Source organism: Dysidea avara, chromosome 3, assembly GCF_963678975.1.
Source record: "Dysidea avara chromosome 3, odDysAvar1.4, whole genome shotgun sequence".
Taxonomy (NCBI): domain Eukaryota; kingdom Metazoa; phylum Porifera; class Demospongiae; order Dictyoceratida; family Dysideidae; genus Dysidea; species Dysidea avara.
In genome coordinates this window covers 22,125,525-22,139,886 of record NC_089274.1, presented here as the reverse complement: position 1 = coordinate 22,139,886, position 14,362 = coordinate 22,125,525, and the positions used below count along the sequence as shown (strand labels likewise).

The 14,362-nt window shown below is 37.3% G+C and overlaps 1 protein-coding gene across 1 annotated transcript; it reads left to right on the top strand.

Moving 5' to 3' along the window:
• Positions 1-12,446: 12,446 nt before the first annotated feature.
• On the top strand, positions 12,447-13,052 carry LOC136248403 (fibrinogen-like protein A). Its single transcript, XM_066040186.1, has one exon. It carries the CDS (start codon positions 12,447-12,449, stop codon positions 13,050-13,052), a length of 606 nt encoding a protein of 201 aa, XP_065896258.1.
• Positions 13,053-14,362: the final 1,310 nt, after the last annotated feature.

Here is a 14,362-nt window from a genome sequence, read left to right as displayed (position 1 = left end):
ACACGTGCCTAGTGTTGTGGATAGGGTACACACTTTAGCATTTTGAAAATCAGTAAGCTTAAAAATGTTGCATACCACAGTGAGATGGTACAATGTCATCAAATGATTTTTTGTCAAACTTGAGGATTGGGAACGGATACAGGTTTCCCCAGATTAGGATTACATATATGGCCACAGATAATAGCCACAGGAATCAGTGTTGATGTTACAGAACATGAATACCATTAATGATTGGTTGGTCGATCTTCACTATGTTGTGTAAACATCTCATGTAGCAAAATACACATTTATTGGTGTACATGACTGAGTAAACATGCATGCGTTATAAACATCAAGATACTAACGCACATGACATATGTGCATTATATTGCACGACATACCCACATCATACACACATCATACACACGCACACAAGCTCGCACGCATGCACACACACCACACACACACATTACACTGCATGCATTACACACATGCAATATAACATGACTGCAGTCACAGCACATGTTAACAACCAGCAAACCAAACTACTATCCAGCTCTTACCTGTGTTTCACTCATATAAGGATGATGATTGATATACTCAGGATAGGACACATGTTTGCTGATCTTTGTGCAATAGAAGTTGTTATAGTTGAACCTGGAGGAAGAAGTAGCACATAATAAATAAGACCAATTTTTAACTGTTGAGTGAGTATGAAGGTGCTTAAGTTCAAGTTTAATGTATAGTGTAATTATAAACAATCATCTGACAAAGGAACCTCTAATAGACTTGTAGAGGCTCTTTCATTTAAGAGGTTACATATACCCCATGAAACTTTGACATTACTATGGGAGTTTCTTCTATTCTCTACAATGTATGCACTAAGTTGTATTCTAAAGCCACTTGCAATTTTCTCAGAAATTTAACACCATCAAAATTTCCCTGCTACATGACAGCAAGAGTAAATAATGGAGGAGTTATTATCTCCTTTATTTACTCTTGATGAAAGTGACTACCTCTTCAATTGAATGATCAGTACCATGGGGAGAGAGTGAAGGGTAAACTTCTTCTGAGCCACCTTCATTATTTTACACCTGAAAAATAACAACAATGACATCACTACATGTGTACATAGTCATGAATACATTATAGCCCATATAAAGTGTAACTTACCAATTGACGCTTGAAAACAGGCCCACACTTTATTACCAACCCATGGAACACAAGGAATAACAAGAGGCAGCCAAACAAGCAATCTGTATTATTGTTAGATCACGTGATCTCACGTGATGCCTCTCTTAATATTCAATTGTGACCGGATTTCACATAACAAGGCTTCCACACACACAAAATCAAACTTACGTTTTTACCAGAAATGGATTGCTGGCCTAATACACTATCATATTCCACACTGTACTTCCTTCAGGACTGGCAAGTCTGGTTTCTGTGGCAGCTTTCTTCCGACCCTGTCAAAGCCATGAGTGGGAGATTGGTGCCATTGAATGGCCATGGCTTTGTGATAATGGTGTGTAGTGAGCTGGGACTTCAGAGAGCTCGCCAATAGTGTTCTCAGTCAATTTGGAGTGATTTGAGGGCCATGGAGGGCCATGGAGGGCCATGGAGAGCCCAAACTTGGCCTCTGGATTCCAATCGCCTTCTTGCTTCATTTTATACCCCTATATTACTACTACCTGTGATATTATTACCCGCTCGAGAAAAGCTGCCCAAAACAGGGCTAATTTTGAGTATCAGAAATGTATACACCCACTCAGTGATAGCTAGTAAATAGATGCATACTTGGTGCAAATTGTGTTTGCACAGCTGTAGGCACTGACTGGGAAGTTATTACACAATGATTACTGAAAATCGCCATATCTCCTAACGAAGCTTTGTGCGTCGAAACCGGGTTTTGTCAAATTCAGTCATATATATCAATGGGGAATACTGCAGTGTTAGACAACATTAGGGGTCAAATTACTGAACAAAAACATCACAAAGTAGTCTGAAATTAAAAATCCTCCGAATATAACTTCTAAACTATCTACTTGTTATTAGTTTCAGTAGTAACTCTTTAAATGGGAGTGTAATAAAAACTTGAATACTGGTAAGAATATAATCATGCCATTAAAGCAGTGATACAAGGGACTAATCTGTATATAGTGTGCACTATATTTACAAATACAGCTAAGTTCATTTATTCAGTACTCTTATTATAATTTTTTTTTGTACCGCAACCCTTTACTAATGGTGAATCCAAATATTAACAAACAAACAATCAGACAGCCTATAAATTTGTAACACTGAGCATGCACTCCCAGCATAAACATTAAACAGAACGGTGATACTGCACACACAATAACAGTACATCCTAGCAGTAAGCACTACCAATAAATAAGCATGCATGCCTTTTATGATGAAACACTACACAGCTCACTTGGGGCAGGAGTCCCTATCAAGCATGTCTGATTTGGTGATCTTCTTCGGAGCCTTACCAATTAGGTTAGGTTATCTTAAGGCTGCAGCATATGTTGCTGTCAGACCTTCAGTGCTGGTCACTGTAGTGTTATAATAATAATAAATACTTTAGATTTAAGGAAGAAAATCCATCCCTCCTGGAGGAAGACTGAGTGTGGCCCCTACTAGATATTGGGTGACCTGCAGTTCGAATCCTGGGGTTAGAGGGATTTTTTTCCTTACTTTGGCCCCTCTTCTGTTACACCTTATCAGTCATTAAATCAGTCATTAAGTCAAGTCATTAAGTCTAAGTCCTTGAAATTAGGTTAGGTAATCCGAAGGCTGCAGCACATGTTGCTGTTAGACTTTCAGTGCTGGTCACTGTAAAGAATAATAATAATAAAAGTGTGGGGCAGTTTTGGTCTCCATGACACTGATGTCCAGCAGTGGATCATAAGTGTCTGATGTATTGAAACATTTCTGGCATTGAACTGTAATAGATTAAATGGGGATGCAAGAGTTACAAAACAATTAATTAAATAATACGTCCTTTAATTGCCTAGCAAAAGCATAATGAAACCAGGTCACTACATAAAGGCCTTATCATACTTGAATAGATTTTAATGAAGCAACTTCACCAAAGCAAGTCAAACACAAATTGAAGACTAAGACCCATACCATAAGCATTCCGTGGGTGGAAAACTATTTGTAGTGACACCAGATCAGCTAAACTGAGGAAAAAGATTAGTGTGGTTCAATTGCTGTTGAATCCATGACGAGGTCAACAAAATTTACTCACAAGTAACTTTACAGAAACACTCACAGTACAGCATATGTTTTTCAAGAATTCTGCAATTGATTGTACTGGGAATTTCAGTTCCATTGAAAATTGTACTCTTTGTGTGATGGCGTCAACAAGTTTAAAACAACGTGGTTACATCATCACACAAAATGTCTGTTTTTTAAATGGAACTGAAATCCCCGGTACGTATGTATTGCTGTTGATGAAAGGCATGTCTCAGGTCAAAATCAAAGCAACATCAAACAGTGTAGCTTTCTTTATGCATTGTTTAGTTATGCTTGGCTTTAGAAATTCAATACAATAAGAATTTAAAAATTTCCATAGAAACTTGCTGGAAAGATTTGGGATTGTTCTGGTATTGTTGGGCTGAGTTATGTTTATACAATATTGCCAGGCTAAACCTGATACTGTTTTTCAGGTGATTTTGAAGGGAAAGAAAACACCATGATCCCTAATATACAGTATGGTAGCATGATCCAACTTTTATTCCAACTGTGGTATATATGATAATGAGGTTAGGTTAGACCATCTTATTATACATAACAGGATTGGAGTAGATTTTCCTGGCTGGCTTTACTACATGAGCTAAAGTGTGGTACATGTACACAATAAAGTTGTACAAAAGACCCTTGCTTGTTTGTATTCGTTTACTGAAAGACAACTGTACTTCAATATTAAGTACATGTTCTGTTGCCTTCTGATAATAGGGTCTTCAAAATGAAATACGTATGTAAGTAATTCTGTGAATTCCTTGTAACTCTGCAACACGTTAGGCATAAGACTATTTTGCTCATAATTGAGCATTAGCTAAATAGTGCATTAGGCTATTTACATTGATATTTCTGCTTCAAATAGTCTATTATTTAATACTGGTTGCTATATTAGAGCATTTCATTATTCTATGTGACTGCTCTAATAAAGTAGTATAATTGTGCGTCCTGTTCTATATAGTGGAATTACTGACTGCTCTATTGTAGCATCTCACATTCACCATTGTAATGCCTGAAGCTATGTTAGAGAAGGTCAGTACTGGCTGACCTTCTCTAATGTAGCAGAAGCAAGTAAACTTGGTATGGGCCAATGTGAATACTCTGGTGAAGGCATTCTCAGATCATACCAACAAAACCCTAAGGTGGTACAGAGTATTGAGCAAGACAGTGAAACATGGCAGAATAACAGTGTCTTAACAGTAGCAGATTAACCCCAGCAAAACAGATGATTTCAACTGGGATGGAGGATGCAGAGTGCTACTAAGGTATCATCAAACAATCGTGACAGAGTTTGCCTCATTACTGTGTCGGCCCCCACAGAGGTGTTCTTGAAAGGGACATTCAAGGTACTGACTAATAATGCAGAAGATCTCCTGACTCCAAGGCTTGATAAAGTGTGGGAGACAGAATGCTACAAGGGCGTAATGTCCCACGACCAGCAGTTGTTACAAGGCAACCCTTATACTAGGGCCCATTATGGAATTACAAAGACCATCAACATAGGCCAGCTATTGTCCATGGATGATGCGGAGAAGCATGCTAAGGCAACTCTTTCTGTACCAGAAAATGCTTCAAGCCAGTATTAATGCCCACAAGGCTGAAGGTTGTGCAAAACTTCTACAAGGGCCTCATGTATTTTGGTCAAAGCTTCACCAAAACCTAACAGGCTGAAGCTCCTGATCTGCTTGGAGCAGAAATCAAAGAGAAGCCCCTTGAACTCAGGAAGGTTAAAGCTCCAAACAGTCAGGGATTTTCCAAGCCCTCCTCAAGTGACACAACAGGGCTGGGGGGAAGGGGTCTAAACAACTACTTCTTACACAGGAGGCACTCTCCTTACAATGGCAGAGGGGGACACAGTTTCCAGACTGGAAAAGGAGGTAACAACTGGAAGACAAAGCCAAAGAGTTGACCAAAAAGTACTCCTTGTACTCATTTATGTACTTGAAAAATGATATATCATATATACAAGCTGAGAATTATTCCCAATGCTACTGGGAGTGGAGTTCCCTGGCAGGAAGTTTATTGAAATAATGGGGGACCAATGGGTTTGGGAGACAGTAAAGGGCTCCATTGACAAGCCAGCAGTGAGACTCCCTACTACGCCCGCTCTAGCTATATATGAATGGCAAAGATGCAGTCAGAAGGAGAGGAGGATTCTATTCCCTGTTCCTGATTTCAAAGAAAGATGGGAGAAAAAGGCCAATTATAAACTGAACAACAGCAGGGTGATCACTCAAAATGGAGGGAATTCACTCTCTCCAGAACTTCTACTGCAGGACGCACTTGGATAGCAATAGTGTACCTGAAGGATGCATACTTCATGGTCCCAGTGTGCCAAAAACACCAACAGTACCTAAAAATTCTCAGTACAGGGAGCCAATTACCAGTTACTAGCATTGGTACCTGCTCTTCATGCAGGACCATTTCACATTCCACACTAACAAATCATGTATTAGGCAATACCAGGATGCTATAAACTAATATGAGCAAAAAAAGTTAAGTTAGGAAATTAAGTGCCAAAAATATAGATAAAATGGAAAAGTTGTGCATTCAAACCCGCAGCCTACACCCACAACAACTTCAGGGAGCCAAGGGAGGTGTTAGACCAAGTGCAGAACTGTTTGTCCTGTAGTTGCTATGGAATGTAGCTAAAGTTTTCTCTGCATCATAAACTTCAACGTGCTGTAGCAGACAAAAGAAAGTGTGTAGAAGCTTGCAATAAACTTTGTGACAAAGCCAGATGATGAGCATTTTATTTAGTGTGTGAATTGTGTTGATATGTGCACAAATTGGTGAGTAAGCATGACATATGAAAAAGTATGTCACTAAAAGGTGGGATTGAGAAGAAAATCAAGTTGTCATAGGCAGGGATCAAACCCTGGACCTTTGGGTAACAGTTATATGCGCAAATGCTCTGCGGGCTGTTTGATTTTGATTTATGATTTAAACTCCAAACAGTTGGCAATAGCTGTTCTTCCCTGCCAGAGGTATAAATACATACACATTTACAATCCACAATAAATAATACAAAAACAAAGCAAAAACACATAACATCACTATTTGTTCGTACATGGTTTTGACTGGAATGTAACTAAGTTTTCCTCTACTTCACCGCTTTATAGAGAATGAACGGAAGCAGGTAGTGATTTATAACAACAAACTTGGAGTTGCTAGATAATAAGTACTTAATTTCGTTAAAGTCCCGTGTCTTGATATGTGCTTTGGTTGTCAAATTAGCGGCATTACAAAGCAGACAGACAAATAGACATACAGACAGCTTTTCAGCTTTATATATAAATTAAAATAAAGATGTGCCTGCCTTTTAGACTGGCTTGTGTCCCATGGCCTTCACAAAACCCATGAAGCCAGTTATGGGTATTTCTCAGGCACAAAGGAATCACATTGTAATTTATATAGATGACATGCTCATAGCTGACAGCAGACAGTCCACAGTCCAATACAACTGAATGAATATGTGAAGGCCCTCCAATTCATACTGGAGAACCTGGAGTTTGCATTGAACATGGAGAAGAGTCAATCATCACTCCGCTCCAGAGACTAGAATTCCTGGGTTTAATGGTAGACTCAACAACCATGCAGATCAACCTTCCAGGGCATGTATATTTGGGCAGGAGCAATAAGACTACAGCAAATGTCAAAGTACAGGGTCATACTGTGTCTCAATTTCTGGGCAAGCTGACTACAGCCTCTCAACCATTTTTTTTTCAGCACCACCATTTCTATCAGCACTTGCAGGAAGACCTGAGCAGAGTCCTCAACCAAAGTGGGCAGCAATACAATTTCCTTCCCCTTGCCAGCTCCTGGATCTGCCCCTGATACATGCTTCCAAAACTCTTTAGAACAACTAACTAGCTATGAACTAAGCTAAACATCATGTATATGCAAGATTCAAATAGCATGCAATGAATTTATCATCTAAGGCATTTGGAAATTGTGGTACTAGTCTACTTAATATATTTGGTAATTATCATTGTCACTTTCTGTATCACTGTCTGCAAGTATACCATTCAATTCAAAATGCAATAACAGATTGTAGTACTTTTAAAGACAACACACAATATAGTGTTACCTGTACTGTTTCATACCTAGATCACACATTAGCATGCTAGTGTGATATTTATTAGAAATGTTGCATTGTATAAACAAGTTTACTTTCAGTCCATAAATGTACTTATGTTTACATGAGGATTATCCTCACCTTGACTACAAAAGTTACCTCCAAACAACTGATGAGCTAGAGTAGTCACCTTTGAGTATTGATCAAGCCTAGAAGTTCAATAGAAAGGAGTTGGTGTGTGCAGTGATTGAGTGTACACATACAAGAAGAGGACCCAGTTGAAATGTGAATGCATATAGTGAGCACACACGTACACACACACCACACACACACACAGAGTGACACACACACAGACACACAGTGACACACACAGTGACACACACGGTGACACACACAGTGACACACACAGTGACACACACAGTGACACACACACACACACACACACACACACACACACACACACACACACACACACACACACACACACACACACACACCCAAACTCTATGCACACATGCACATACACTACACAGACATACTTTGTAGGGAGATCTTTCAACATTGAGTCAATATTGCAAAAACTCATGAGCATCATCCTGTTTTCGAATACAAAACAACTTGGTCATAGCAAAACAAACACAACACGAGATAAACTTAGCTAGATAGCATAATCATTGGCAATTTGGCACCCACACAAAATATATATATATTATATTTCGTTTTTTTCTTCAATATATTAGCCAGATAGTAACAATACCTTTTATTAAAGTGGGCTTGTCCTACCTCCCCTTTCTAAGAGGGGGATATACATTATGCAATTCACTTTAGCAATGCTGGAAAATATTTCACACGAGCCAATGGTTATTGTACAAAAGTATCAATGAAGAGGTTCAACAAGGTTTGGTAGATATTTGAGTTCTACTATATGTTTGTACTTTATGACACAGTGTGAGTTTTGTGAATAAAGCTGTTGCTAGAAATTAAGTGTTCCAAAATGACGAGTATTAAGAAAAAGTATAATGAAGAAATTAGGTATTCAGAATGGCACCCATGTATATGTTGTACTTCACTTAGCTCCACCTCTTAACACTTTATATAGTCTGTTCCTGATACCAGCAGAAGCAAGCATATAAACAGTTTATAGCAAAAAATTCCTAACATATGTTTAAAATGTCAGCTTTAAAGTTTTTTGGCAAAAAAATCAATCTCAGAATGCAAAAATTTAAGGTAACAAGCATTGCAAGCATTTAAAGTAACACATGTGCAGTGACGTATCTAGACTCTCAGGGCTGAAAAAAGGTAACCGCCTGTTTACAATGGCACTGATCCCTCCACCAACTCTCTGTTAAAGTACTTATAACTGCATAGTTTGCTACACTGCTGCTTTGAATAGAGTGACTGCTTTATTAGGCCATTCCAAGTGGTAATCCTGTTTCTGGTCTCCTGCCACATCAGTTTTTGGCTTTCTCTGATTTATGCCATTATTTGGTGTTATACCTGAATATTCTATTTAATGGTGAGTGTTAAATGCCTCTTACTGTTTCAAAAGAATCAGCAATACACGTATGCCACTATCAAGAGGTCAAGTCTACACTAGCTAAAGACAGTCATATGTTGTAACCTGTACATGTGCAAACCTCAACCAAAAATGCCAGAAAGGTGTTTGTAAATAATTTATCTGAGATCCACCTGTTCCTAGAGAATACTGTCTCTTTTAAGGAATATGATGAAATATTTGATGAAGTGCCAATGAAAATCAGTTATAGCATTACTCTTTGCTCTTTATAGTTATCTACACTATATACAATCTGTTGAAAATCATTCACAAATTCAGTTACTTTCCTTGTTCACTCCAATCCATGATTGCAACAATCTCTTTATCAGAATCGTTCTCGGAATCGTTAAATCAAATTCCCTGCATAGAATTGTAACTTAATTTTGACATAGATAATAGGTATATATTATCTATGATTTTGATTATCACAAATTTATGCATGCATGTATATGTATAAATATTTTGTTCATGCTGGTTCCCTGGCCAAAACACTGCCTGCCCAGTAATTAATTTGAATTTTAAAAATTTGTACATGCATGATGTTGCAATAATATTGAAGTTGTGCTAATATTATGCACCAGAAAGCTTGCTGGAAGAGAAGAAAGTGTGATTTGTCCATAGACTTAGTAGTAGCTAATACTGCCATTATCTGATGTTATTTGTGGTTAGCATTATAGAAATTATTTCAACATATATAGTATTGCATGTATGAGTGGCTGCAAGGCCATGCCTAGCCACCCAATCCACCCCATGTACCGGATCAGCCTCTGCATGATTGTAGATAGCTGGCAATCTAAAGTATGGTATATACCATTATGATTTCCAGCAAATCATTCTATAGGACTGTGGAATAATACCAAAGTTAGTAATTTTAAAGTCAGCTATTTAATAGCAAAAGAATGTATACAGAGTAATTAGCTAAAAAAAACATGTTTCTTTCTGTGGGGTATGTGATCAGTGGTATAGTTCACATTATGGCTAAATTATCATCTCCTTATCACATACAACAGAGGAGTGTGTATATATTATCCCCCCAAAACACCTTTGCTATAAAAAAAAGTGTGCCCAAGAAACTACAAGTTCCTATAACCCAATGTAAAAGCAGCTCAGCTGTATAGAAAAAGACTCCGGCTATGAAATTAACTGGCAACTGAAAGCGCTGATATCTGGAGCGGCCAAGAATCAATGTTACTACAATTAACTATGATTATCAAAAGTTTTACCAAATCCATACAAGAATTCCTCAGGCTTGGCTGTGTAAAACAGGTGAATAAAAGTAACTGGCAACCAAAACAACTGATATCTGAAGCAGTCAATAATAAAATTTATGTTGATGCAACTAACTACAATTATTAATGAACTTGTAACATTGAATCTTAATCATTCAGCCATGTTCTATACATTCACCCTTGCTACATCCTAAATTAATTCTTTGTAACTCTAATCTCTCAGTCAACCTCTTTTATGATATTATTAACAAAAAAATGCTGTTAAATTTAGTGATTTTTGTTCATTTGTGTCCTCTTGTACAATATGGCATTCACTTTCCATTCTCCCACTGCAGTCCACCACTCTGGTATTCTTTTTTGGGCAATACAACATTTATCTGGAACAATATTCCATTTAACATTTTATCATTGTCAAATTATAATGCTTTTCATCACACAGCTCAGAGATAACTATTATTGTATATGATAAAAAAATAAACATGAAAGGGATTATGTAACAGGTTAGCATCAAGAACTGATCAGGAAGATGAAGATTTTTACACATTAATTGTTGCTTTATAGGCTACATTAACAGTTTGTATGTCATTACAGATGATGTCATATGATAAACTACGATGTGTTGTGGAACTATATCATTGACCAAAGCTTATACCTATACCACACCATCATACCCTGTATGATCATCTGTAACAAGAGAAGGTTTTCAGTATAGCTACCTAGTGCAGATTTCAAAGACCATGCATTGTGGGGTTGTCTCCAATACATTCCACAATATACCAAATACTGGTTCTGTACTGACACACATGAGCATCTTTTAGCTAATTCAATAAGCACATTAGCTACTGAGATGTACATATGCATGGCATGCCTTTAATGCAGCACTCTTGGCTCTTTAAAAGCAACATGATATGACTATGTTCAGTGGCCATCTAGTGTACACTCTTACACTACACAAACCAGTTCACATAGCTATATTCTTTGTTATTTGGCAAAAACTTTCCCTCTAAAATTTACTCTCATATGTTTATTGTATCTGCTGTGACTAGTTACTCACATTCTGTGAATAAAAGTGTTCATTTCCTAGTATACTCCCCATGTATTCATTTCCTCCCCGACTACGTATCTCATGATGTTAAAGGTTATAACTATGAGAACGACCCCTTACTGAATGTGTATCAATAAGACTGTAAATTGAAACTTCATTTGATTGCCAATACAATACACCATATTGTAAGGTCACCAAAATGACAATGGGCAGTCGGACATGCGTATAGGGCAAGGCCTCAGTTTTCTATAAGGTCACCATAAGATAAACCTTATACACCTATAAATAGTGCAGTATTGTCATTAATAGTCAACTGGACTACACTCATCTACATATCTACTAAAACTTATCCCAGCAACTTTTCTGTCAGCATCTGTGAGTTGATGTAATATATAGTTATATAGGATAATAAAGCTACCACAGTATCTTACAAAAAGAGTAAGACATACATACATGTATATACACTTGAGATATGTTCCAACAGTTGTTAGATTGTTCAGTAAATGTACTATATAGCCTGTATAACAGTAACTGCTGGTTAAAGCCAGCAGGTGCATGTTAGCAGCTACACAGAGATTAATACTGTATCTAAGAGGCTCTGTTTATAAAGTTTAAGGGTCTATTGAGTTGTGTACCTTGCTATGATGTAATAAACCAGAAGGTTTGAGTTATTATACAGCTAACTATATGGATTGGGAGGTTTAGTGAAAAAAATAATTGGAACCAATGGCATCATACTCCTTTACACTACTTTGTGTGTAGTGTTATTCCTGCTAAGAAGCACCCGGTAGTAGCACACAGATATGCATATCAAATAATAAAAGTTATATATACCAACCATTCATCTGTGAGTTTGACACCCTATCAAGTTTGATATATAACTGGCTGCAGCATAGCTACTGATGATGATAAGGGAATTAGGGTGTGTACTTGTTAGTCTTATATCACTTTTTCCTTTGTGTGGGCTCCTCCCCATCCATACACAAAGAAAAAAAGCAGCCTCGCCAGGTTTGGGTTGGTATAGCTTGATGCCTTACATTCATGGTATGTCATATCTCTTGAGGAAAAGTTTTAAATTGCCCACCAGCATTGCATGCATCAGGAAAAAAGTGTTTAATGCATGGCTTAGCATGCAGCTGATACAGATACTTGCTTTGTCCATTGGTATCAGTATAACTCAACAGTTTGTAAACTATTATAGTGTTGAATACTGAGCTCAACTATAATATAGCTGACTGCATAATACAGAAATGGTACCACAGAAGATAAGCTATACATGTGAATCCTATTATTCTACAGATAAATCTATACACAATGGTAACAACACTTTACATTATCCTCATCTCATTGTTCACTACTGGAATAATTGCTAGTACATACTGTGACCAACAAATAAATGAAATCAAGAGAAATACAGAAAAACACCAAGGTTTTCCACCTTCAGACAACTGCTGTAGTTTTAAGGAGGATCATTTTGACCAATCTCCATCTGGTGTATACAAAATGAACAGCTGGTGTAGTAAGAGACTGTCAATAGTTGGTATGTACTGTGACACTATAACAGCAAATGGAGGATGGACAGTTATACAGAGGAGGAAAGATGGATCTGAGAATTTTAACCGATCATGGGCTGACTATGAGAAAGGATTTGGAGACCTGAATGGTGAATTTTGGTATGGGCTCAAGGCTATGAACTGTCTTACCCAAACTGGCCAATGGGAACTAAGAGTTGATTTTGAATTTTCCAACAGGACCAAATCCTACCTTCACTACAATCTATTTAGAGTAGGAAGTGTCAGTGAAGAATACCCACTGACTATTGGTGGGTTTACTGGTGAAACTCCTACTGATCCATTCTCAACACTTCATCATCTCAATGGGATGAAGTTCAACACATATGATAATGACAATGACAGATAGAAAGAGAACTGTGCAATGAAAGTTGGTAATGCTACTGGTAATGGAGGATGGTGGTATAACCAATGTCGGAACATCAATCTCAACTCTCAGTATAATCCTGCTCGGTATGGATTAATCAGCTTTGGAGGCAGTTATTATAACCCAAGTTGGATAGAAATGAAAATACGTCCTCTCAACTGTGCAGCTCAGTGATAACTTTGTAACTTGTGACAACCAAGCAGGCATATTATAGCTAATAGCAAATATATTTACTGCATGTATATATTCTCATAGGTATTAAATAATATAAATTGTGTATACTTTTATATAGCTACTTAATTTTTAGGCACTATATACCTATATATCTACTTGATTATAGATTAAGTGTTTACTGATGTTAGTGACTTATAACTACACATTGTTGTAGTACTTCAAGAGGTGACATCTGAAAGCTTCAATGCATATAAACTACAGCTGCATGTATGCTATTAGACTATGATACCCAGAAGATATATGTATATATAACCATGCAGATAGTATATAGTTATACATGCCCTCATGCATGCACTAATTTGTGACACAATCAGGTCCCATATGGAACTTGAGTATATAGTTTTGACTATACTGGTATACCTATCAACATCACTGCAGCTATATATGGCTTACTGTACTTGAGAGTCCTTACTGCAGCTATGCATCAAAATTTTCATGCAAAAGTATCTTTGATAAAGTGGACCTGTTTTCCATTACCTTAAAAACCATGGTGTGCTATGTCTTAACTCTCTGGTTGCATATGATATTGGCAGAGGGATAATACTTCTTTATTTTATATCCTGTAGAACAAAATTCAGATCTTTACTGAATGATGGTTTAAGTGCATATGCAAGATGGCAATGTTTTAAAGGCAGCCATACAGAGTATAGTACATCTAGAACAGATTAACTATTAACTCAAAACTGTCCAGCTTTGGGTTTTAACATTAACATGGTCAAAACTACATGAATTTAGGTGGTGAGACATAGCAGTGCTGTGGGGGATCTGAAACATAAAATTAACAATACATGCATGGCCTTATGGAATCACTTTACTAACAATTTCAATCCCGTACATTTCACGTTTTGTGCCCATGCTACTGCTGCTGCGGCTAACCCATTCCGACCAACTTTAATACTTGTCATTGTGTTTAGTCATGCACTCATGCATGCCAGCATGAGACGGCAGTTGCTGGCATGCCTTCAACATTGATTGTGATTTATGCAAGCATGCTATAAAGCTACAAACAAATAAATAAATATGTTAAACCTCCATTACCAGTGAGACTGCAATAGTGT

Bases quoted from the DNA above. Each gene is read 5' to 3' on its own strand.
- LOC136248403 (XM_066040186.1), top strand. From the start codon at position 12,447: ATGGTAACAACACTTTACATTATCCTCATCTCATTGTTCACTACTGGA.